The sequence below is a fragment of the Equus przewalskii genome, chromosome 9 (genome assembly GCF_037783145.1).
Source record: "Equus przewalskii isolate Varuska chromosome 9, EquPr2, whole genome shotgun sequence".
Taxonomy (NCBI): domain Eukaryota; kingdom Metazoa; phylum Chordata; class Mammalia; order Perissodactyla; family Equidae; genus Equus; species Equus przewalskii.
The window spans coordinates 79,583,117-79,608,285 of NC_091839.1; the positions used below are offsets into that span (position 1 = coordinate 79,583,117).

Sequence of the window (25,169 nt, forward strand, 5' to 3'; positions counted from 1 at the left end):
AGCACTGAACGAAGAGTATAATTGCAAGTCGTGAACGTGCTAATGAGGAAAGTAACAGGAAAGGAAGAGGACAAAGTTGAGGGGGACTCTGTCATATTGCGGGCATCTCTCAAGTGACGTTTGGGGGGCCTGCTCAGTGGCGCAGCGGTTAAGTGTACACGTTCTGCTTCGGTGGCCTGGGGTCCGCTGGTTGGGATCCCGGGTGCAGACAAGGCACTGCGTGGCAACCCATGCTGTGGTAGGCGTCCCACATATAAAATAGAGGAAGATGGGCACGGATGTTAGCTCAGGGTCCGCCTTCCTCAGAAAAAAAAGAGGCGGGTTGGCCGATGTTAGCTCAGGGCTAATCTTCCTCAGAAAAGAAAAAAAAAAAAAGCGACGTTTGATCAGACACTGGAATGAAGTGTGAAGAATTGCAAGTAAAGTGTGTTTACAGAGAGACCAGTGTGGCCAGAGTGTAGCCAGGACGTGGGTGACAGAGATGAGGTTGGAGGGGTGAGTAGCAGCCATAGTAAGAAGTTTGCATTCTGTTCAAAATGTAGTTTGAGCCATAGGATTTTGAGCTGAGGAATGACGGTCTTTAGATCACTCTACAGGACAGACTAGAGTGCAGAGCTGGAAGGCCAGTTTGGAGGTTAGCATCGTGCAGGTGAAAGATGGCGGCTTGGATGGAGAATGGTACTGTGGGAAGTGTCAGAGGCATGACACGTTTCATTAACAGAGCTGATGACGTACTGGTAGTGTAGATGCGGGGTGCAGGGGATAGCATGGGTGACTCCTGAGCTGCTGGCCTGAGGAACCCCCTTCTCAGCCCCCAGCAGGAGGCTTGTGGAGGAGTGTGTGTGTGTGTGTGTGTGTGTATGTGAATGAGACTGGGAGTCCGGAGGAGTGTGTGTGTGTGTGTGTGTATGTGAATGAGACTGGGAGTCCGGAGGTGTGTGTAGGTCATGTCAAGCTAGAGATGCCTGTGAGACGTTCCAACAGACAGTGTTAGGTAGGCAGGCAGATCTGGAATTGGAAAGCCAGGTAAAGGTCCCAGCCTGGAGATCCACTTTTGGGAATCGTCAACTTACGGGTGGCGTACAGAGCCGCGGGCATAGATCTCGGAAGTGAGTGTAGGCAGAGGAGAGATCTAAGGACCGAGTCCTGGGCACTACTGTATTCCAAGGGGTGGAGGAGGAGCAAGAGGAGGCCAAGGAGACCACGGAGTGACTGAGGGAGGAGGAAGAGCAGGGAAGCATGGTATTCCAGGACACAAGTGAAAGAAACGTGTTTGAAGATAGGAAGCATGAGGAACTGGCAAGTGCTGCTGGGAAGTCAAGTGATACGGGACGGAGGCCTGCGCCTGAGGTTTGATAACTTGAAAGTCATAAACCGCCTTCGGAGTAAGACAACGGGAAAGAACGCTTGAGTGGAGTGAGTTCAGAAAGACTGGAAGGTGAGGACATGGAGACCACAGACATGGAGCGCTCTAGAACGTGAAAGTCCTGGCAGGAAACGGGGCGTACCTGGAGGGCATTTGAGGTCTAGGGAGGCATTTTGTTTATGATGGGCAACAGTGCAGCTCGTGTGTGTGTGTGCCCACGTGCCTGGGGGCACAATGATAATCCCGTAGAAGGGGGATATTGATGCCATACTCGGTGCTCAAATGGAAGCACTGGCCTTTGCGACCAGGCAGAGGCTGTGGGCATGGACATGGGTAGGTGAGTAGATGACGTGGAGGATGAGGTGGTCTCTACTTCTGCTGTCTCAGTGACCTGAAAAAGCAAGATCAACAGAGCGTAGGGAAGTGGGAAGGAGCGCTGGAAGCTCGAGGGTGGTGCACGGTGTGCGGTACTCATCTTGGAGAGCAGGAGAGCCACCCGCTGGGCAGATGCAAGATGTTCCGGTAGGCCTGCTTGAGATTCATGTTCATCCCTTGAAACTAGTCCTGTCAGCATCGTCGTGTGTTTTCTTGAGCCATGTTTAGCTCCTCGGATGCAGGGATGAAATAAGCTAAGTCAAGTGGTTCAGTCAGAGTGAAGCCTTGCCTGAAGGGAGGGCTGGTGGTCCATGGAATCTGAGCAGATGAGTGAGGACGTGGGATGGCTACTCGATGGACTCCAGGTCCTGCTGTGGCTGGAGATTGTTGAGGTGCAGGCATGCGAGCCGGGACACAGAGTGCGCCCAGGGTGAGGGGGGCGCTGCGAATCAGCAGCGATTGGTGGTGGCAGTCTAGGGTGGGACCATCCCGTTTGCGCCCCCTCAGAGCCAAACTGGAATGAGTGGACTGTCGCTGATTCCTCACGAACTTCCACTCTCCCCTCAAACCTCTCCAGTCCCCGCTGGTCCTCTCACTCCACTGGGACCGCCTGACAAGCCTGGGGTCACCTCCCTCTTTGTGTGGCCCCGTGGCAGCACGCACCTTCATCCAGTCCCGCCTCCTTAGACACTTCTTTCAGTTTCAGTGCTACTGCCTGGCTCCCCCGCCTTACTGCTGCCTCCTCTCAGTCCTTTCTGACACTCCCTTTCCTCTGCCTCCTCTCTAAATGTCGGCGTCATCTTGGGCTCAGTCCTGGACCTCAGGACCGTCTCTCTGCTCTCTGACTAGGTGATCTCATCCAGTCCCATAAACTAAAGACCACTCACAAGCTGATGGCCTCCCAGACCTGACCCTAAGCCTCTGTCTCCAGAATTTCAGACATACGTATTCAGCTGCCGACTAGTAATTATCTATCTGGTGTCTAATGGACATCTCAAAATTAATACATCTAAAACAGAACTCTCTAGTCTCCCCAGCCCTGGAACCTCGTCCTCTTCCAGGCTTCCTAACCTCACCATCTGTGCAGTCTCTTAAGCTAGAAATGTCAGCATCCAGACTGCTTCCTTGTCTTATTCCTATATTCAGTTCATTCACTCATCCATCCATTCCTTCATTCAATTATGAGCTTCAATTATATGTTAAGGAATTATTCCAAGTTCTGGGAAACAACAGTGAACAAAATATACAAAATTCCCTGCCATCAAGGAAGTTAAATGGAGTGAGAGGAGACAGACCATAAACCAAGTAAAATGCAGACAGTATCAGATGTGGAAAAAGGTGAAACAGGACAGTGGATGCAGAGTTGGGGACACGGTTGTGATTTTAAACAGGGAGACAGGAAAGTCTGAAGGAGGTAAAGCAGGAGAACAGGCAGATGTCTAGGGAAAGAGAATTCAAGATGGAAGGGGGTAAGTGCAAAGAGCTTGGGTCTTGCACGTGCCTGGTGCATCCGGGATGCAGCCACGAGGCCAGTGTGGCCGAGGAGAGGAAGAGGGAAGAGCAGAAGGGTATGCAGGGCCCTACGGGAGTCAAAAGGCTTTTATTCTGAGATGAGAGCCGCCAGAGGATTTGAGCAAAGGAGTGGCTTGATCTCATTTAAAGCGATCCCTGGCTGCTGTGTTGAGAGAAGACTGGAGGGGACAGAAGGTGAAATAAGGACCAGGCAGGTGGCTGTGACAATAAAAAGGAGAGAGATCGTGATGGCTAGGATCAGAGGGTAGCAGGGAAGGTAGTCAGCTCAGCATATGTTGAAATAAGCAAACACACTTTTCTGATAGATGGAACTGTAGAGCGTAAGAGAGAGAGTGAGGGCAGACTCCAAGGCTTGTGGCCAGAGCAGCCATGATAAAGTGGACATCAGCTGGCATGGAAAAGCAAGTGGAGTAGGTCTGGGCAGCATCAGGGTTCGGTTTAGAACATGCAAGTTTGAGATATCTGTTAGACATGTGAAAAGAGAGGTCCAGCAAACAGTTGACAGACAAGCCTTGAATTCAGAAGAGATTGAACCCGGAGATGTAAATTTCGGAGTCAGGGCATAAAGATGGAATAAATGTGACCAGGAGCCAGGCAAGGAAAGGGTTACTGAGAATGTGATCGATAACTAATGTGGACTGTCAAATGTTTTCCAGATAAGGAGAAACTAAATGTTCTGTTTTTCAGAAATTGATGTCCCCTTCTTGCAAATGTTGCCATCTTACAGTGAAATTTACACGGTTGCAGCAAGACCCCTGCAAACTGCTCCAGCTCCAAATGTCCAAATGTTACCATGGACCTGTTATGTAGTGACATGTTACATTGAACTCATTATGTAATGGTATGTTGCATTGAACCTGTCATGTAATGGTACCTTGATTTTGTGGTGTAATGACCTGCACATGCACCCTGATTGAGCTCAGTTGTTACAAAGTTGGTAACATATCCTCTGCACTCTTATGTATAAGGTCTACACTGGCACTAGGCTTGGGGAGAGACTGCTTTGGGAGCTATCCCCAGGGTTCTCCATTGCCTGTGCAAGCAATAAACCTTTTCTTCTCTTACTTCTGCCTTGGTTGTGCTTTTCTGCTCTGCACTCCCCAAGAGGCAAACCCCTTGAGTTCTGCTACGTAAACGCTGTAACTTTGTCTGAGAGCAACGAGCCAGTAAAGGGGCATAGAGAAGTGGCTGGAGGACTAAGCCCTAGGGCATGAAAACTTTAAGTTAGGAAGTAGGAAGATAGGATGGAACCAGCAGAAGATGCTGAGGAGGAGTGACTGGGAGGAGACAACCAATGTAGTCCCTGAGGGCAGAGAAGCAAGTATTTCAGGAAGGAGGGCATGCTTAGTCAGTCAAATGCTGGGGTCATCACTGAGCCAGCCATGAAGGGGAATGAGGATTTATCACTGGGCTTAGCAACCTGGAGGAGACTGGGATGTTAAAAAGAGCAATTTCAGTAGAGGAGTGGCCATAAAAGTCTCATTGGAGCAGGTTCCTGAGAGAATGGGAAGAGAGAAATTGAGGACAGTGAATCTAGACAAGTTTAGGAGAACTTTGCTATAAATGGTAGCAGACAAACAACAAAAGCTAGAAAGGAAAATGGAATCAAAGACCTTTATTTTTTTAAGAGGGAGAAAAAAATCACTCAAGGTTTGAATGCTGCTGAGTAGAGATCCAGGAAGGAGGTAAAATATGGATGATGCAGGCGTGCACAGGGAAAATTGTTGGAGAGCGTCCCAGAGAAGGGAAGGGATGGGGGTGTATTTGGATCAAGTACTGATGTGTAGGTTGATGTCAGAGATTATGGAAGCTCCCCTCTGACTGTGTCCATTTTCTCTGTGAAGTCAGAAGCAAGACCATCAGTGGGAGCGAGGAGGGCTAAGGAGGTGAGGAGGTTTCCAGAGAGAGAAGGTGGTGTTGAGCGCTGTCCAGGAGAGAGGCGGTTAATGGCCAGGGACACGTGTGACAGCCAGGCTGCATGGAGGGCCGCTGGAGGTCAGTGATCATGGTTTAAAATGAGACCCAACCCTGTGCTGGTGTGCCTCCTCAGCACGTTCAGCTGGGTGACTGCAGACGCTCACTTGACATGCCTTAAAAAGTAAATCAGATTGTGTCACTCCCCTGCTTCAAATACTTGAGTAACTTCCCATCACACTTGGAATGAAATCCCAACTCCCTCAGCTTGCAAAGCCCTGCACAACCGTCTACCTACTTTCTAACGGAATCTCAGATCCAAGTCCCCTGGTCACTTCCCGTTCCCAGAACGGGTCAGGCGCGTTTCTGATTCAACCTTTGCACTAGCTGTTCTCTTGGCCTGAATTCTTTTCCCCCCTATCTTTGTGGGGTTGGACTTTATCATCACCCAGATTTTATCTTAAATGTTACCTCTCAGAATGACCTCAGGTCAGCCAATCGAAAGCAGCCCCACCCCATCATTTACTATCTTATCAGCGCAGTGTCATTCTCAGGGCATTTGTTGCCTGACATGCTCTTGTAGCATCTGGTGCAGAGCAGATGCTGGGGAAATGTGTTGAAGAAATGAATCTGGATGAATGAATGAAGACATGGCCACCTAAAATTAACTGCAGCAAGTGAAAAATAATCTAAGCCTCAGAACAAAAATGTTTACAAAACATGACCTTGTTGCGTTTCTCTATTTGTTTCCACTTCAACTGGGGAAAAGAATCAGTCACAGCTGAAATAGCAAATATGGCAGATGTCCCATTTTGAGTTTGTAGCTGGCAGGGCAGAAGTTCAAAATAAGATCCTTTCAAATTACATGATTGCTGAAGTCTTTTCTGACCTCTCCGCTCAGTCACTGTTTAGTTTATAAGAAGCTTAACCACCTTGGAAGAATGTTTGTTGTCTCAGCCTTGTAGAAATAGAAATAAAAGACCTCAGCTCCAAATATGAGAAAGGAAAATGGTAAGCAATGTGAAGTATCAACTTGGCAGTGAACTTGATATTATAAATAGTTTCCTTTCTTACTCTTTGGAAAATCATTGGGGAATACACCTCAGGACCGTCTGTTCCCCTGGTGACAACAGTTGCTTCATTGTTTCATTAACTGCTAAATTCTTAAAGACACCCTTAACCCAGCAGTGTCCTTCCTCATTCTTCAAGGTCACTTCAGCTTCTGTGTCCTCGCAAGTCCCAGAGCTTTCCATCACCCCGCATTTACTTAACTAGTTTGAGAACTTTTCAATACCATTATGTATTTTACTTTGTTTTTATTTTTATCTCTGACATTTCCTTCCAGGGAACCTTGTTTAACATACATACTTCATACATACTTTGGTTAATTTACACAATCCAGGCTGCTTACATTTCCATGTTAAAAGCTTCTCCAGCCTGCTGCTTCCTGCTAAGACAAGCCCAGGCTCTCCAGAGTTGCATCAATAGGAGTGAAGATCTCAGAAAGCACACTTTGTTTCCTTTCTGCCCTCAGAACTGGGCTTCCCCACAACATACCCCCTAGTAGATACTGTAGCTGCTGCTACACATGAGTTTAAAATGTAGAAGGATGTTGCCAACTCGTCTTTCATCATCCTCTGCATCAGCATCCTTATCTAGCTGTGCTCTTCACACCAACCTCCTGGCGTCTGTCATCTGCTGGGGCCCCGCAGCACTCTGGCCTCTGGATCTCCTAATTTACCATTTATAACTTTCTTGGAGAGAGTCTGGATTTAAGTTTGAGTAATTGCAAAACTCAAAGATAACAGAGAGTGATGTCAGCATCATGGTGGAGTGAGTTCTCCCAGCGATCTCTCCCCTCCACCATAGAATGAAAAAGACCTTCATACTCCAACAGAGGACATCCACATAACACAAAAGATGTCCAAGAGACCCACACAGCCACAGCTTGGAGGGCAGAGAGGCTGGAGACCCCCTCAGAGGAGGTAGAACATGGTAAGAGAAGACTTCACTCCCTCCCCAAAGACTGCAATCTGGGACCGCTCAGCTTCTGAGAGTGAAAGAAGGGGGGAGGGGATGCCCGTTTGCAGAAACATCCAAGATCCCCAAGGTCCCTCACAGCTTAGGGGAAAACTCCTACAGAGGTGAAAGCTAACTCAGGGTGACCTCATCAAGCCCACACCTCAGGAGAGCAGATAGCAAGGGCAGAGCAAGAAAACCCCAAGAGCACGCAGGAGAAAGTGCCTCTCTCCCAACCCACCCTGCTCTATACCAGCCCCAGTGCCTGGGATCCTGGCAGAAGGCAGAGGCCTCGGAATATGGGGCTCTTGACCCCCACCCAGTGGTGATAGGTGGGAACTGCAACCAAATAATACTAGGATGTGAAAGAACAAAGTCATGCCCTCTAGCTGTATCAAAAATTACATTATTATGTTAAATCTCCAGAGTAGATAGAAAATGACAAGTACCCAGAATTCAGTCCTGAGGACGCAGAAATATATAATCTAAATGACAGGGAATTCAAAATGACTATCATCAAAAGACTCAATGAATTATAAGAGAATGTAGAGAAACAATTCAATGAGTTCAGGAGCTACTTCACAAAAGAGATTGAAACTCTACAGAAGAATTAATCAGAAATATTGGAGATGAAAGACACAATGGATGAGATAAAACAAAATATGGATTCTCTGAACGCTCGAGCAGACATCATAGAGGACCGAAGCAGCATAATCGAGGATAGACATGTTGAAATGCTCCAGATAGAGGAGGAGAGAGACCTAAGACTAAAAATAAATGAAGAAAGTCTCCAAGAAGTATCTGACTCGGTTAGGAAATGAAACATAAGAATTATAGGTATTACAGAAGGAGAAGAGAAGGAGAATGGAGCAGAAAGGGAAAACAGGATCGAAACAAAAAGACAACCCACCAATTGGGAGAAAATATTTGCAAATCATATATCCAACAAGGGGTTAATCTCCATAATATATAAGGAACTCACACAACTGAACAAGAGAAAAACAAACAGCCCAATCAAAAAATCGGAAGAGGATATCAACAGACATTTTTCCAAAGAAGATATACAGATGGCCAATAAGCACATAAAAAGATATTTAACATCACTAGTCATCAGGGAAATGCAAATCAAAATTACACTAAGATACCACCTTACACCTGTTAAAATGGCTATAATCACTAAGACTAAAAAGAACAAATGTTGGAGAGGGTCTGGAGAAAAGGGAACCCTCGTTTACTGCTGGTGGGAATGCAAACTGGTGCAGCCACTATGGAAAACAGTATGGAGATTCCTCAAAAAACTAAAAATAGAAATACCATATGACCCAGATATCCCACTACTGGGTATTTATCCAAACAACTTGAAATCAACAATCCAAAGTAACATATGCACCCCTATGTTCATTGCAGCACTATTCACAATAGCCAAGACCTGGAAACAATCCAAGTGCCCATCGACTGATGATCAGATAAAGAAGATGTGGTATATATATACCATGGAATACTACTGAGCCAGAAAAAAAGACATTCATCCCATTTGCAACAACATGGTTGGACCTGGAGGGTATTACGCTAAGTGAAATAAGCCAGACCGAGAAAGACAAACACCATATGATTTCACTCATATGTAGAATACAAACAAACACATGGACAAAGAAAACAGTTCAGGGGTTACCAAGGGAAGAGGGGTGGGAAGTGGGCACAGGGGGTGAAGGGGAGCACTTCTGTGGTGACAGACAAGAAATAACGTACAACTGAAATTTTACAATGATGTAAACTATTGTAAACTCAATAAGAAATAAAGTAAGAGAAATGCGATTCTTTCAAAAACATTTCATAATTCAGTTTTACGAATTTAGACAGATTCCTTCCCCACCCTGAATTCTGAATGAATACATTTTGTTGAGTTGTAGGTGCCTGAATCATGTGTTCTTAGGGAATGTCTTATTCTAGAGTCCACTGGATGGAAAGGTTGGCTTTCCTTACGTTTTGTCTTCAAATTTTCATTTAGTTTGCAATTGGATACATTCTGACAGCCCCATATGAAAAATAGGTCTAAGAGTTTCTTAACCTGAACATGTACAGAACGTTCCACTTTCAAGTGGAGTTTTTAGAAAGGGAGCAGTAAGGACTGATAATGAAGTAGGCCCTTAGCTTCCTGCAATTAATTCCTTGTGACTTTCTCCCTGCTTCAGTTTTTGTTCATATCGCTCACAAGAATTTTAGCAACCTTCCTTTCTGAAGGAATTTTGCTCCCCCAGCTAGTAGATGGGTAGCTCAAAAGTGCATATACACAAGGTGGATTTCCATGAAGCCATAAACTTTCCATAAAGGAAACTTCAGCTCCAGGGCCCCTCACCTGCACAGCCCCTACAGGACCCACAGAGTCAGGCCTAACTTTACATTCATAATTTGTATTATTTTTCTTAAAGACGGCCCTCAAAAGCTTAGGCTCCACAAAATGTGGGTCTGCCCCTGCTTCCATAATTTTGTACCTATGGGTTGAGGACCAAATTATCTCCAACACGGACATTTCCACTCAACTCCAGCACCCAGGGTTCACCTGCCTTCTTTCCCTTCCATTGCATGACACAAGGGTGCCTCAGTTGCAGTCAATACTGAACCCAGCATTGTCCCCAACCCCCCAGAATCCTGCCTCCCCAGCCTGCTCCTCTTCCGGCTCTCATGTGGATGAATGTCTCCACTGTGTACTGGGTTAGTGCTCTCAGCTAGAGAGAGATCCCAGTTCCCTCAACTGTCTTCCCCAGTCTAGCTGCCCAGCCTCTAGCCCTGCTCCACCCCTGAGCCCCAAGGTTTCCCTTCTGCTCCCTCCCACAGACTCCTCCTAGCTTCCCTCATCCAGCATCTCCCCTTTCCAGTTTCCATATTTTGCCAGAGTGCTCCTTCAAAAATCTGGTCACTTTTTAACCCCCAGTTCTGTTGTTTGCCTGCCCGCCAGCTCTGCCTTCAGGATGAAATCCACATTCTTCCCCAAGATGGACAAGATCCTTCCTGACTGCTCTCTGCCCTTTCTTCTGGGCTTACCTTTCATCCCCAACTCAGAACCTGTCCTCTTCATGCGACTCCGATGAGGATACAGTTCTCTGCCTGTGACCCTCCTCTCTCACGCATACTTCTTTGCCCAGATAACTCCTTCAAGATTCAGCTTTGGCATTATCTCTTTCAGGAAGCTTTTATAGATGAAATCCTCCAGTATACGTGACTTTCCTTCCTGCTGGCCAACACTGTGTGTTTTCTTGTCTGTCTCCTAAAGTAAGGAAGCTATGGATTCTTTGTCTCTTATCTCTTCGATTCTTTCCTACTTCAGTGTCTGGTCCATAGCAGCTGGTCAACAAAGAATTGCATAAATAATATCTGAAGCGGTGGAGAGGGGAGTGGTATGGAATAGCCAGTATGTCTCATTCATCCGAACACACAGCTCTTCCTCCTCCCATTGCACAGATTGTGTTAGACCACAGATTAAATCACATCTTATGGTTCATACATCCAAACCTGTGTGGTTGATACTGTTATCTATGATGCAGGATGTGGAATTTCCATCCTCGTATCTAACCCCCACACACTATGAATTCAGCATTGGCCTTGTCCACAAGTCATCAAATTGAACAGTGGATACTTTTTAATTATGTGCTAGGAATCGATGTTAAGCTAGGCACTGTGAGGTTACATAAGGAAGAAAATGGACGGAGACCATTCCTGGGAACCAAAACTTTATAACCTGGTTAAGGAGGTGAAACCACAGGCGTTTTAGCTAAGACAACATAGAAGAAAATGAGACTGAAAATGCTGAGAATCCAGCAGAAAGGAATGCCAGCCAGGGCTAGAGTAACTCACAGCTTTGAAGATGAGGATTTGAGTTGGCCCCGAAGGCATAAGGATGTAAGGCTTCAAAGATAATTATAATGTAGGAACAGAAGGAGAAGTAAGGAGGTAAGAGTCAGTGAGGTGGGAGGGATCCAGGGAAGAAGACTGTCTCATAGGAACTAAAAGAGAATTTCAGGAAAGAATGGGTGTGGTAGATGAAATGTGGCACTAAATTCTTTGTCCTTCATCCTTTCTAGAGATGAAGCCATTTCTACACCGCTGGAGTCTGGGCTGGCCTTGGGACTTGTGCTGAAGAGCGAAAGTGGTGGAACTGGTGTAGCGTGACTTCCCCATGGTTAGCCAGCACCTATTGCCACAAGGTGAGTGAGGCTCTCTCAGACCTTCCAGACCAACCACTCCTCCTGCCGACGGTGCCACATGAGCAAGTCCAGGTGAAATGAGCAGAAGCAGCACCCGAGAAACCATAGAATCATGAGAAATAGCAAATTGTTATTTTAAGCCACGACTTTTTGGAATGGTTTGTTATACCTCAACGGGCAACCAATGTGAACAAGCTACAGGGAAGGAGGGAAATGAAGGATGACCAAGAGATTTGGAAGTTGTCAGTGTCCTGACATCTCAGTTCTGGAAAAGGCCCGAATCTGCCACAGATGCTTCCAGTTACAGACGACTGCACTGAGTTATCAAGGTCTGAGGCTGTTAATTATTTGACTCGTGTATTTGTATTTGATAGTCTTGTTCAGATTCTTGCTCTCCAAGAATCCCAATCATTTGGTTTCAATTTTCAAAGAGCCAGGCAGTGCGCTGGTCAGGACAAGGGTAGAGCTAGCCTTCCTGACAATTATACTTCTCTTCATAAATGAATAATTTTCATTTTCATTTAATTTTAAAAACAGGGCCTCTAGGGGGCTGGCCCGGTGGTGTAGTGGTTAAGTTTGCACGTTATGCTTTGGCAGCCTGCGGTTCATGGGTTTGGATGCTGGGTGTGGACCTACACACCATTCATCAAGCCATGCTGTGGTGACATCCCACATACAAAAGATAGAGGAAGATTGGCACAGTTGTTAGCTCAGGGCCAATCTTCCTCGCACACACACAAAACCCAGGGCCTTATCTGTATCAAAAATTAGCTCTAGAATTTGATATTTAACATACGGCTTAAATTAAGAGAAAAGTTTTTCTGCTTACTAAAGTGAAATGTTTTAAAAATGTAAGCCATTTAAAAGTATATAAATTATAAGGTGAAAATTGTCCACAGTCCTATTCACTATACACCTTAGTGAACCAGGATTAACGGGTTGGTCTATATAAATACATATGTGCACATCTGCCTACCATCAGTTTACCTAATCGGGTTTACTCTTCCTTCAGAGAAAAGCAGAAGAATCACTGTGCCCACACCTTCTGTAGCAACCACACATTTCTTTCTAGTGTATGGAAAGTAGTTTTAGAAGAAAGCCACAAACTGTAAATCTGTAGTTTCCTCTCATTATATTAAAACCCAAGAACCAGTGTCCTTCCATTTTCCAGTGTAACAATTTTTTTTTGGAGGAAGATTAGCCCTGAGTTAACATCTGCTGCCAATCCTCCTCTTTTTGCTGAGGAAGACTGGCCCTGAGCTAACATCTGTGCCCATCTTCCTCTACTTTATACATGGGACGCCTGCCACAGCATGGCTTGTCAAGCAGTGCTTAGGTCCACACCCAGGATCTGAACCAGCAAACCTTGGGCCCCTGAAGCTGAATGTGCGTACTTAACCTCTGCTTCACCGGGCCGGCCCCTCCAGTGTAGCGATTTAATCCTAGGAAGAGGGAGCAGTTTCCCTCCTTCCTGCCCCCGTGCATCACGCCCTCTCCAGGCCACAGTGTCCGCCCGGCAGAGCTGAGTTCTGCAACTGAGGGAAGAGGGGAGTGTTCTCGGCCCACTTCTAGGTCAGATTGCTTAAGCAGTCTCTCCATGTGAAATGTATTTAACCAGTTTTCTAGATGCCTGTTCCTAGAAGAAAGTCTTTATTTTCTTAAACTTACTTTGTGCCATATTTGGAATAACTGTAGACATTTAAGCCCAAGAGTTTTTCCAACAGTCTCAGCTTTAACAGGTAAAGAGATCTACACGTATGCTAGAGATGGAAGAGCTGGAGCCCATGGTTCTAGCGCAGGGTGAGCGCGACATTCCAGGACCCGCCCGAAACCCCAAACCAACCCCTGGTGTGCGGAAGCGCTTGGGAGATGGGAGGGCTGCTTCCGTCATCACTGAAGAGAGCTCTGAAGCTTCACTTGTTAGAAAGCACTGGTTATGCTGATTCCTTCGCTAGTCACCCAAATTAAACACACAGCAGGGAAACTGGAATTATGCTTTGACATACAGTTCCACACCAAAGGGAATATCCGAAAATAAGTGCAGATATTATTATTTACTTGCATACAAAAGCTGCACTTTTGACCAGAGTGTTGTTCAGAGAGCAAAGCACGTAACACTTACGCTTTCGCCAGCTCCGTCGATATTTGTTCCAAAGAGCATCCCTTTGTCTGAGGTATAAACACAACAACAAAGGCCAGGGACGCCAGACTCATGATTGTATAGAAGAAGCACACCCACGGCAGACCAATGTGATCTGTCAAGGACAGAAGAAATTGATTAGAAACGCGCTATGCGTTGCTTTGATCCTGCCTGTGGACGGCCAATTCTTAGAACGTACATAAAAACATTGGTATTTTCAAATGCACGGGTAGGATCCAGGGAAATAGCAATTACAAATTAAAAATACACAAAGCCAGCCGCTGACAGTTTCATTTGTACAACCTATGCCAGCTTTCTCTGATAAAGTCGACAGCAGTCTTGCAAGTACACGATTTAAACCCAGTGGCATCTTCTTGGGAAGCACGCTTTTCTTTTCAAAATGGCAATACATGCGCTCATGGCGAAAGAGACTGCACTGAAACCTAGAAAGCAGAAGGTAAAGAATCTCTTCTCACCCTCCGCCATTCCTCTCTTGGAGCAGCGTGGTTTCTACTTGGTGGACGTTTTTAAAGACATATTTATACAGATGGACTTTTCTTCAAAGGAGCTCACCCTTCTTTACTCTAGTTTGAATAAGTCATTTCATATGAGCAATATTTCAGCATATCGGTAATACTTCTTCCCAGGTTCAGAGAAAAAAAAGTGATAATGGTTCTAGTGAATAGTTCTGCTTAACTTACTAAGATGCATCAGCAAGAAGCAGGATCCTCAAGGTTTTGATGGATCCCACCTGCCAGCCTAGTTTTGCCTCTGACCACTTCTAGCCAAAGGTATCATCCCTTTGTAGTTACAGGCCAAGGTCAAGGTCTACTAACTGGTGAGAAATGGCCCCCAGCGCACTGGAGCCTGCCGTTTGCAAGGTGCTGCCCCCTGGCTCGGCAGCAGAAAGTCCAGTGTGGAGAAGAGTCAAGAGGAGCAAGCTGGCTTTTTCTGCACACGGCTCAGACCGACTGCGGCCTGTGCCAGTGCAGACGGCCCTCCCCAGCTGCATCCACAATCACGATGGGTCGGTCAGCACACTGGCCGAGCAGTTCTTAGTGAGGCAGCTTGGTGCATGAACGTGGCGGCCAAGGACCTCAACGTGTAACCACGATCAGCCGGTTGTGCTGAGCTGGGAGAAGCAGGAAGAGGATTGCGCCTCCGCTGGCAGTTTTGACTAGAGTCCGGTCCTCAGGGCTCTTCTTGCTGCTGGCTCACGGTTTTGCCCAAATGAATGTTTAATACAGTGCTTGTAGAACTGGTCCTTCTTCCCTCTCTGGAGCATGAAACCAGAATGTAGACAGTGAAAAAAACAATACAGGGCCTCTCATCAAACTTGTCCCCTGCTCTGTCTGAGCACTTTCGATGATAGGGAGCTTACCACTTTGCAAAGCTTCTCGCTGCGTTGTGAGCCAGCTCTGCCTGTTCTAAAGGGATTCCTGACGGATTCCGAAGTCCAAGTCCGCCCTTCAGGACCTGCTGCTCAGAGGTTCTGCCTGGTCCCCTGGACCAGCTCTCCCCTGCCATCTCCATGACAGTCGCACAGGTGTCTGCATCTCCTCTGTCCCTTCCCTCAGCCTCCCCTCTCCGAGCCTAACGTCCTGAACTCACTCTGTCCTTCACAGGCTGCAGGTCACATGCCTGTGTCATCCATATGGCCCTCCCTCGGTGGACACACGGCAACCCTCTTAACATGTTTAAAGAACCCTCTTAAAATATCTTGCTCAGAGCAGAGCATAGTCCTGCAGCTGTGTCATGACCATGCAGAGTGAGCTTTTCCTCCAGAACACTCCGCTTTTATTGATACAGCTGAAGTTGCAATACAGGACTTGGCTCCCAGGGCTTGCGGCTAAGCAGAACCTTTGCATTCTTTACTTGGAAAATTGACTTTTGAAAATAAGTATAGAATTTCAAACTTAGTCCAATGAAACGTCATCTACAGGTTTGAGACCATTCCAGGTTTTCTTTTTAAGCAGATATGCTTTCCCAACATCTGTTTAAGAGCCAGTGCGGGAGAGCTTCTGAATCTTCGTTAGCTCATCCTACACGTTAGCCATCCTTGCCAGAGGTGTGTGTCTTTTTCATCCCTCATCATTTCCGTTCTTTCTTTTATAGTTCTCTTTCTCCACACCAAACAGCAGGTAAGAGGGGTGTGTGTGTGTGTGTGTGTGTGTGTGTGCGAATGTGGAGGGCACACGTCCATGTATGTGATCAGAGTAGGAGAGGTGTGGGATATAAACATTTGAAAATTTTATGTAAAAACCCAAATCATACTTAATCAATAACCCCAAAAGTTAATTTCCAAAAGTATATGTACTAGAAAAAAGGGGGCTGACAAGATTCAGAAGTACTATATATAGATACATACTTTTTTTTTTTTAAAGATTGGCACCTGGCCTAACAACTGTTGCCAATCTTTTTGTTCTGCTTTATCTCCCCAACCCGCCCCCTCCCCCCGTACATAGTTGTATATCTTAGTTGCAGGTCCTTCTAGTTGTGGGATGCGGGACGCCGCCTCAACGTGGCCTGACAAGCGGCGCCATGTCCGCGCCCGGGATCCGAACCCTGGGCCGCCGCAGCGGAGCCCGCGAACTTAACCACTCGGCCGTGGAGCTGGCCCCAGATACATGCTTTCTTGAGTATACATCAACTTTTGAAAATTTGTATGTTATATATATTATTTAATATTTATATATTATATATATAAAAAAGGAAAGAATGAAAACTCAAGTCATTGGTCAATTTTGGAAGTTGCTGGGAGCCATCTCATTATTTTGAAAGCTAGAAAATAAAGAGAAAGTTTCAAGTATTTATCTCCCCTTTCTTAAATGATTCATATTTCAAGACAGGCAAATTAAGTTTCTCCTTCGAGGAGTAGCGCTTATGCAAATGTAGAAGGAACGACAGAATGGAAACAGCGGGTCTGGGCAAAGATTCCCCAAGGAAGCAACACGACAAAGTGGGAGACAAGTGACGGGACGAGCCTCTGGGGGCAGGACACACGCCAGCACCTGTGAAACCAACCAGAAAATCTGAAACCCTCCAGCCTCTGGATCTAAGTGGCAGTTTGCAGGAAACACAGGGGACAGGAGTCGTGAGATAGGACCACACTCGGGAAAACCCTGCCAGGGGAGAATTATGGGAAAAATGACCCAGTTTCTTCATTAAAAAGATAGTGTGGAGAGGAGGGGGAGAAATGGAGATGAAACCCACCAATTATAAGGCCCGTATTAATCAATTGTAAATTGTGTATTTGGATCGTGATTCAAAGTATAAAAAATAATTGTAAGACAATTGGAAGAATGTGAACACAGACTGGCTACGTGATACCAAGGGATTATGATTAATATTTTTAGGTGTTAATATTGTGATTATAGCTTTTAAATGCCTGATCTTTTAGAGGTCCATGCTGAAATTTTATAGACAAAACAGCATGATGTCTGAGATGTGACTCAAAGCAATATGCTCGAAAAGAGTGAGTGGGCTTACAAATGAGTGAAGGTGGAGAACTGCTGAGGTTGGGTGGTCGGCACGTCAGATTCTTTGCCCTTCTCTTTACTTTCGAATGTGTTTGAAAAGGTCCACAATGCAACATCTTTTAGGTGAGTGTGCTTTCCTGACAGTTGCCCTGCGAGCACAAAGGCACTAGAGGAAAATAATGATTTCTTACCCGTCACAGTCAAAAATGTCAGAGAGATGAGGAGGTTGATGCCCCAGTTCATGATGGAAGTTAAGGCAATGGCTCGTCCGCGAATTCCACCAGGAAAAATCTCGCTCAGCAGCAGCCAGGGCACTAGGAGAAAGCAAAGGCGGGGAGGGGGACGGCAAAATTATCAAAAGCCCATTGGAACCGAGGGCCAGCCCGCGGATCCTGCCCTGGTCCTGCGTGGTCTGTGGTTGGAGAGCTGAGCAGGTCCTTCCTTGGCAGAAGAGAGAACGGATGTCCCTTCTCCTCACCTTCAGCCAAGTGAGAAAGGGTCCAGGAGAAACACTGAGAGCCTTGACAATCGTCCCTGGAGGTACAGGGAGGGTCATACAGCGCTGGTATGTGACACAGGCCTGAGAAATGCAAATGGGAGGGGCAGCGGCTGGGGCCACCCGCCAGAGAGGCAGCTTTGGACATCTGCCAAGCACAGAGCCTCAGTGCCAGACCCCGGCTCTACCTGCTCGACGTCCGGGCCCTTTCCTGTCATCTCCTTTGCCACTGACCTTGGAGAAGTCCAGCATCACAACTAAGGAGTGGGTAGGAAATAGAGCTGGGAGGCCGGGAGGAAGGAAGCCCGCTCCTGTCACTTCTCCCACTTGGGTTTCCCAGCCTGGGGCAAGCTGGGTAGAGAGAAGCTCTAAATTAAATAGAGCTTCAAGATTTGATTATTAAACTAGACTAAACATTTGAATTTCTGAAAGGAGACTCTTCTTGGCACGAAAACTGATCAGAGGACTTCTCACTAACTGAGAGTGACAGGGAACATTACAGGACATGCCTGGTGGGACTAGAAAGGGCAGGAGACAGGCGAGTTAACTTACCTCGTGCTCACAGCCCTCAGACCAAGTTTGCCTAATAAAAGAGCTGCGAGTTCTTACGTGGACTGAGCCCTTTACAAACTTTATCTCCTTTAATCACAAAATCCTACAAGACAGGAACTGTTACTCTTGTCTTTCCTAGAAGAAGAAACTGAGGCTTAAGGAGTTAATAATTTGCCAAGGTCACAGAGCTCCTAAGTGGCCAGAGATGGCACTGAGCCCTGGCAGTCAGGCTCCGGAACTCATGCTTTTTAATCACGGTGTGCTCTTGGTGGTGGCTCAATAAATATTTGTTAATGAGTAAATAAATGTGTGGTAGAAGGACCTTTGATTCTGAGGAAAGAAGGAGTTAGGAGCTGCCCCAACCCCAGCTCCCTGCTGACAAAGTCACCTTGTATTGGAGAGCCAGCATTTATAGACCAACCAGCTGCGTCGTCCTGGTGCACAGGAGACCATGGTGGGTAAGAAGCAAGAAGCCAGGGAGGTGGGGCTGGCCCCGTGGCCGAGTGGTTAAGTTCGCGCGCTCCGCTGCAGGCGGTCCAGTGTTTTGTCGGTTCGAATCCTGGGCGCGGACATGGCACTGCTTGACGGACCACGCTGAGGCAGCGTCCCACATGCCACAACTAGAGGAACCCACAACGAAGAATACACCACTATGTACCGGGGGGCTTTGGGGAGAAAAAGGAAAAAAATAAAATCTTTAAAAAAAAAAAAAAAAAAAGAAGCCAGGGAGGTGCCCCACTCATCAGCAACCACTTGGGCCGCATATTCAAGAATCAAACAGGGGCCAGCCTGGTGGCGCAGTAGTTAAGTGCACATGTTCCGCTTGGGCCACCCAGGGTCCGCTGTTCACGTCCCGGGTGTGGACCTACGCACTGCTTGTCAAGCCATGCTGTGGCAGGCATCCCACATATAAGGTAGAGGAAGATGGGCACAGGTGTTAGCTCAGGGCCAGTCTTCCTCAGCAAAAAGAGGAGGATTGGCAGCTGATGTTAGCTCAGGGCTAATCTTCCTCAAAAAAAGAAGAGAATCAAACAGCCAGCTATGTTTCTAATTTAACGGCTTGGTTCTCAAGACAAGAAGATACTCTGTACAGAAAACATCTGCTTGTTGTAAATTTGCTGTTTTAAAGTAAGAAAAAGTAATTTAATTACAGAAGAGAGCTAGAAAAAAGTTTCTTTTTCTTGACTATCTTCTCCAAGTGAATCTATATAGGGTTACTTTTTGGGCATGGAAGATAATGCAACAAAAGAAACATGATTGTTATTGTTCTAAGTAATAGGGAATTCACAAATAAAATTGCATGTCCCTCCCCCGCCCACCTCAAAAGACTTTCACTAGTTTCTTGAAGATTATATCCTTGGTGGGGTCCCTTTGCTCTCAATGAGGCCAGTGCAATACCCAGGTAACCTTGTCTTGAGCTTTGCAAGACTGGGATCTGGCTCTGAGTAGAGCGACGGCTGTCTAATTCTGGTGAAGCTTTTGTAATGACCTGCCCTTGGACAAATACAAGATAAATTTTGTGAATCCAATTTTTTGAGGCTAAATAATCTATGCCACAGACCAGTCCTCCCGTGGCCCTTCCCGCCATGGGCATTTGAAATGGGTTGGGGTGGAGCAGAGGGTTCCATGTGGCCTTTTGCTCTGGTGGCCATGAGGAGGGGGTGGGGGAAGGGACATTCTTTCATTTTCTTTTTGTAGAGGGGTTAGCACAGGTTGTCTTGATCTACTTCCGTCCCCGAGTCATTACCTCGGAAACCCCTCCCCCCTCCTCACCTTGCTACCTTTCATCATGATGGCCTCTTGGAATTATTTGGTGGGATTTGGGGAGTATCATCGCTGGGGTCATCAGAGCCATGTTGGCCTCAGATGAGAACGAGTGGCTCCGGCTGTCATAGAAAGTGGTGGATTTTGCCAGCGAGAAGATGGGACAGTCACACAAAGCACAGTTATACGTGCTCGGTCTGAACTGTCAAGGGTTTGGCTAAAGGATCCCAGGATCCACACTGAAAGCCTGTGCTAGGCAAGCATTCAATTCAGCAGCCGAGCGAGCCCTCAGGCGGTTTAGCCAGTCAGCGAGCAATGAACAGAGTACTGAAAAAGACACTGCCCTCAGTCTCTGATGAGAACTTGGTGTCAGGGAAACCCTACATCTGATGTTTCCAAAACTAATGTATCATTGCCAAAAGCTTCTCTTCTTTTTTGATCTAATGGAAAGAATTCAAGAATTGGTGCCTTGGTTTATCTAATATTGACAAACTGGATGTTGCAGCAATTGACAAGTGTTTTGACAAGGATGGTTCAACCTCCCAATCTGGAACCTGTCAGTTCAAAAATAAGGAGAATATCATTTTAACAAGGATTTCAGAACCATAAAATCACAGGTTTTCAGGTCCAGAGAGAGTGAAATAAAAATCTGAAAATGGTGCTTGCAGCAAAATGGAATTTGCTGAGAGGGTAAAACTCTCTCTCCCCTTGCCTGACTTAGGAGCAAAATGATGCCAGAATCTACCAGCCTCCATGTTCCCTGGAAAGAAGCTGTGAGTGCCCAAAGCAGGAGGAATGAAAAAGCTCTATTCCAGTTTATAAGTAAAGAGGACAGAGATACAAACCATCACATGGGGGTTTAATATGTTGATGTTTATAATGACAGGTGGAAGTTTTCTTAAAATCACTGATTTTTTAATGAGAGGGCCTAATTTCTCTCCCAAGGAAAATCAAGTTATCACTATAAGCCACAGTGAAGAAGTGGTGGCTCTCTCTGGGTGTCCTTGTTATGCCCCACCCTGATGATAGAGCCATAGGGGATGCTTCATGCTGTTTACTTGTGAGGAATCCACAGGGTGTTCAGAGATGCAGTGAACGCTTCTACAGTGAGCACAGCTGCTGCAGTTTCCAGGCTCTGAGACAATTCTCCCGGACCTCTGTTATTCCACCCCAACCCCATCATTCCAGGGCTAAGTCAGAGCGACATGTGCTTCTGTAAATGTCAGAGTCTGCACATGTCTTTAAGGTCTTCTCTATGCTGCATGGACTGAGGAAATTTTGGCCTTGCTGGGAGATCACTGTCCACACCCGCTGGAACTTGTATTTCCCACAGTATTAAATCACCAGGGCTGTCTGTCAGAACTTGCCTGACCCAGATGAAATCTGCAGATAGTGTTCATGGCGGCACAGAGAGTCATGACAAGACCGTGAAGGACAAATGCTGAAGTGTATCTGGGTGCAGTGGACTTGGATTAATAGAGGCAATCAATGGAAATGTCTCAGCCCTACCGCGTGGACACTGCCATGCCTGTCTCCTGCCCCCTCCCTGTTTCTGCCGCTGCCACACGTTTTCCCACTGGAGCTGTCATTTAACTCCCTTTGCTGTTGGATTTAAACCCTGCGCCTCTCCAGGCACACTTTCCATTTGACGAGCTCTTCCTGAACCACCTAACATGCTAGCCCCAGGGTTGAGAGACTCATGGAGATCTTGAAACTCTTACCAGAGAATTCCTGGCAGCTCTGGAGGAGGTCAACAGGCGGGTCACAGAGTTTTCACCACTTGATCTGCCGAGGAGCCATGCCCTATACTTTGTAGGATTCCTATGGCTTTTCTTGCCTTTGCAAGCAGCTCCAGCACCCTAGCTCTCTGACCACAAGGGAGTACTTTGTGTGAATTCAAGAGGGAAATATGCCCATTTCCTTCCAACCAGTTGTTTAAATCCTGACCTCATAATTTCCCTAAATGGGAAAATTTTGTTCTTTAAAAAATACACTCCACCATAAGCCACCATTTCCAACATCAGTAATGATGTGGTGGCTCTCATATTTTTATTTTTTGTGTTCTCTCTTCTCTCGGTTTCTCTGAGTTTTGCTCACTCGTGTCCTCTTCTAAAATAAATGCTTTATTGAAGAATGCAGTCATGCCCCCCTTATCCACGGCAGATATGTACTAAGACCCCCAGTGGATGCCCGAAACCGTGGATAGTACCGAACCCCATGGTCTATGTTTTTACTATATAAGCGTACCTATGTCAATAAAGTTTAATAAGTCATTTATGCACAGTAAGAGATTAACAACAATAATTAATAATAGAATATGACAACATACAGTGATGAAAGTTATGTGAATGTGGTCTCTCTCAACAGCTCTTCTTGTACTCTCCTCACCTTCTTCCTGTGATGACGTGAGATGACACAGCGCCTATGTGATGAGAGGAAAGGGGGAACGATGTAGACATTGGGACCCAGGCTTGGGCTACTGTGGACCTTATGCTTCTAGCTTAGAAGGAGGAGCACCGGCCTCCAGGATGGCAGCTGACCTCGGGTGACTGAAACTGTGGAAAGTGAAACTATAGATACAGGGGCACTACTGTATTATCTTGGATTAGTTACGTAACAAACCAAGAAGAGCAATGAAATAAAGCTTCCACGCTCCCCAATCTTTCTATCTTAATGATTTCTAATCAAAACCAACTGAAATGACTTTTTAAAAATGTTTTAGGAGAAATTGGACGAAATGGAATAACCCTCAGTAAAAAATGCCAGAGTTAAAAATGGACCCCTTTTGTGAGGTGGTACCCAATGGGAATAAGAGAGAACTATGGCGTGGTGTTCAAACTTTCTCGCTTGTGTAGCCTTTAAATTAAGTTGAAAAACTAAGTACTTTGTTCCATTTATAAGTCAAAATCTAATATTTGTTTCACCGTAAATTTAAATGATAGCAAAGAATGCAATTTCTATTGTATTATAAACTCTAACATTTAAAATAGAACACATCACTTTTAAATATTTCCAGTGAAATTTTAATGCCTTTCTTATTTGATACTCGTCATCATCCATTTAAAAAATATAAGAATAACGTATTTAACATAAATGTCATAGTTTCTTTTTCACCTTGAACTTAGTACTTTATCCTACTGTAATGCGTTTTTAGGCTGGAAAGTCTTTTATTGATCACTGTATCATACTGCTCTGAAAAAAAATGACCTTAAATTGAAATTTTAGGTTTCTTTTTATTTCTGCTAAGAGCTTCAAAGTATTTTTTCTCCTTGAAGTTATTAACACAATAATTAATACAAAATAGATCAAAATTATAGAAATATGTTACAAATTTTTAGAAATAAGTATTAAATATGAAAAGTGAAATTTATTGGAAATATTCCTCTTCATGGATGGTGAGTTTTTCCTATATTATGTACCTGTGGGTGAATGTCTCTTCCTTCTAGAATAACATGATACATTTCTACCCTTTAAAGAGATGAAATTTATTGTTCTTAAGAATAATGAAAATAGATGGGGAGTCGAAGAAATTTTATAATAGCAATGTCACTCAATTCTTTGAATTAACAAGTTGTTTGTAATAATGTGTCAGCTGATAAGTTGATGAGATCTTCCTTTAGTTTTGTTGAAAGGAAATTATTGGGACTATCTAGGCTTATGAAAGGATTATTATCTTGTCATTAGAGTCATTTCCCACACCATGCCCACACCAGGATTCCTGACGTTCTTTCAGTTACCTGAGTGTTCTGGAGGTTTTTGTACTTTGGGACATGTGTCATAGTAAGTTTTTTTGATGGGTAATAGGTGTGCTTTCTTTTCAGTGGAAAAACAATTACCACTGGGGAGATAGGGAAGAAGAAATTTTGGGAAATGGATTTTTCCTAAAAATCAAGAAATTGATTTCCTTTGACATATCATTGAAGGAGTACTCTGGAAAGCAAAGCCCGGGAGTATGCATGTCCCTATCTGCAGACCACTGAACTGAAGTTCAAAATGAAAAACAAAAAAAAGAAAGGAGCTACAAGAAATTCATTTTTTCTGGTTTAAGCTTGGCTTGAGCGTTATGTTTCAGATGTATTATTTTGTGTCGTGCTTTCTTCATGACTGATCCTTTGGGTGTCAGTCAGAAAAGTATTAGAGGTTTTAATGTTGCAAATGTCTGTTTCTTTAATTCATAGTTTTCCAGGGATCGGACTGTGACTGTAGTGCTGGGCTGAGAGGAGAGTTAAACACCGACACACAGTTGTGACGTCATGGAATCGATGGTGTCGTTTCACTGTGTGTTTAGCTGTGCTCACGCTACAAGATTGCACTTGGAGACTCTGGCTGGATACCACTTCTCCATCGTCTAACTAACTCCAAAGAGGAAAACGGGATTTAATTAACTAAAGGCACATATTTCTGTAACATTTTTCCTCTTTTGCTTGGATGCAAATTTAGTATGAAGCTGTTCCGATACTATTTTCAATTTACTTTGCATTATTTTAATGATTAACACCAGAAGACCAAATAATTCACCACTTTAATCCATCAAAATGACCTATAACTTAATTAATTGGAAAAAAGGAGCAGTATTGGTGTGAATATTGGTGATAATTGAAACTTAAGATTTAAAAGACAAAAAAAAGATTTGAAAGATCTTAAAGGTAGACACACTTAACACAAACCCGTTGTATGACTATGATTTATAATGGCTATATTTGATAATAAAGCTCTCCTGTTTAAAGAATAATAATTTATGCAATATGCCTTGATTCTCTAAAGCTATATGATTATCCTGCAAAAATGTTGGGAAAGGAAGATGATCACTAAAAAAGCCTTTGACCGGGATGGTTCTGAATATTAGGGCCCTGAGTCTAGGAGGAAATATGAAGACTATCAAAATCTCTTTGAAATATTTGATTTCCTTCTGGTCTGTAAGCCTGTCTCTTCTAAACCCAGGATAATTTGGAGTGAAGCAGCTAAGTAAACTTCCAAATTAAAACCTGCTGTTCCACATCCCTGGAATTGTCATAATCCTTAGCTGTGCAAACATCGTATGAACACCTTATTTTTGAAGAGCTAGAGTTATTTAGGTATGAAATCTAAATTTAAATGTTATGGCAGATGAGTCTTATGCTTCCTACTGATACCCATCCTCCAAAAGGCTGGTTAAACTCCATAAAACCAAACCAAACAAAAGGCTAGGCTCTATAGTCTTTGAACTTTAAAAAATTTTAGTTTCTTGTTTAAAACACAAAGACGGTCTTTTTAGGATATTTGAGCTGAGAGACAGTTCTCCACGGGTCTCTCGCCTTCCTGTGTGTCTTGTGAGCAAAGGCGCTGACTG

The 25,169-nt window shown here is 45.0% G+C and overlaps 1 protein-coding gene and 1 long non-coding RNA gene across 4 annotated transcripts in view; one reads left to right on the forward strand and one right to left on the reverse strand.

Annotated features, from left to right (window-relative positions):
• Positions 1 to 25,169, reverse strand: part of SLC2A12 (solute carrier family 2 member 12) — a 61,771-nt gene that overhangs the window by 5,995 nt on the left and 30,607 nt on the right. The window contains exons 3-5 of one of the 2 annotated variants that reach the window (XR_011522157.1): positions 22,170 to 22,262; positions 17,220 to 17,342; positions 13,532 to 13,664 (exon numbers count right to left, since the gene is read on the reverse strand). Coding sequence is in view for 1 of the 2 variants with exons in the window: in XM_008535967.2 (XP_008534189.1) it covers positions 13,532 to 13,664; positions 17,220 to 17,342 (256 nt within the window). In the remaining variant the exon portion in view is untranslated. The remainder of the gene's footprint in view (positions 1 to 13,531; positions 13,665 to 17,219; positions 17,343 to 22,169; positions 22,263 to 25,169) is intronic. The other variant, XM_008535967.2, reaches the window with a different exon arrangement.
• LOC139073432 (uncharacterized) lies at positions 3,962 to 23,854 on the forward strand. 2 transcript variants are annotated; one of them, XR_011522158.1, is made up of 4 exons: positions 3,962 to 4,115; positions 5,119 to 5,269; positions 11,287 to 11,409; positions 22,208 to 23,854. It is a non-coding gene; the product is annotated as an uncharacterized lncRNA (long non-coding RNA). The 2 variants fall into 2 exon arrangements; XR_011522159.1 differs by lacking the exon at positions 5,119 to 5,269.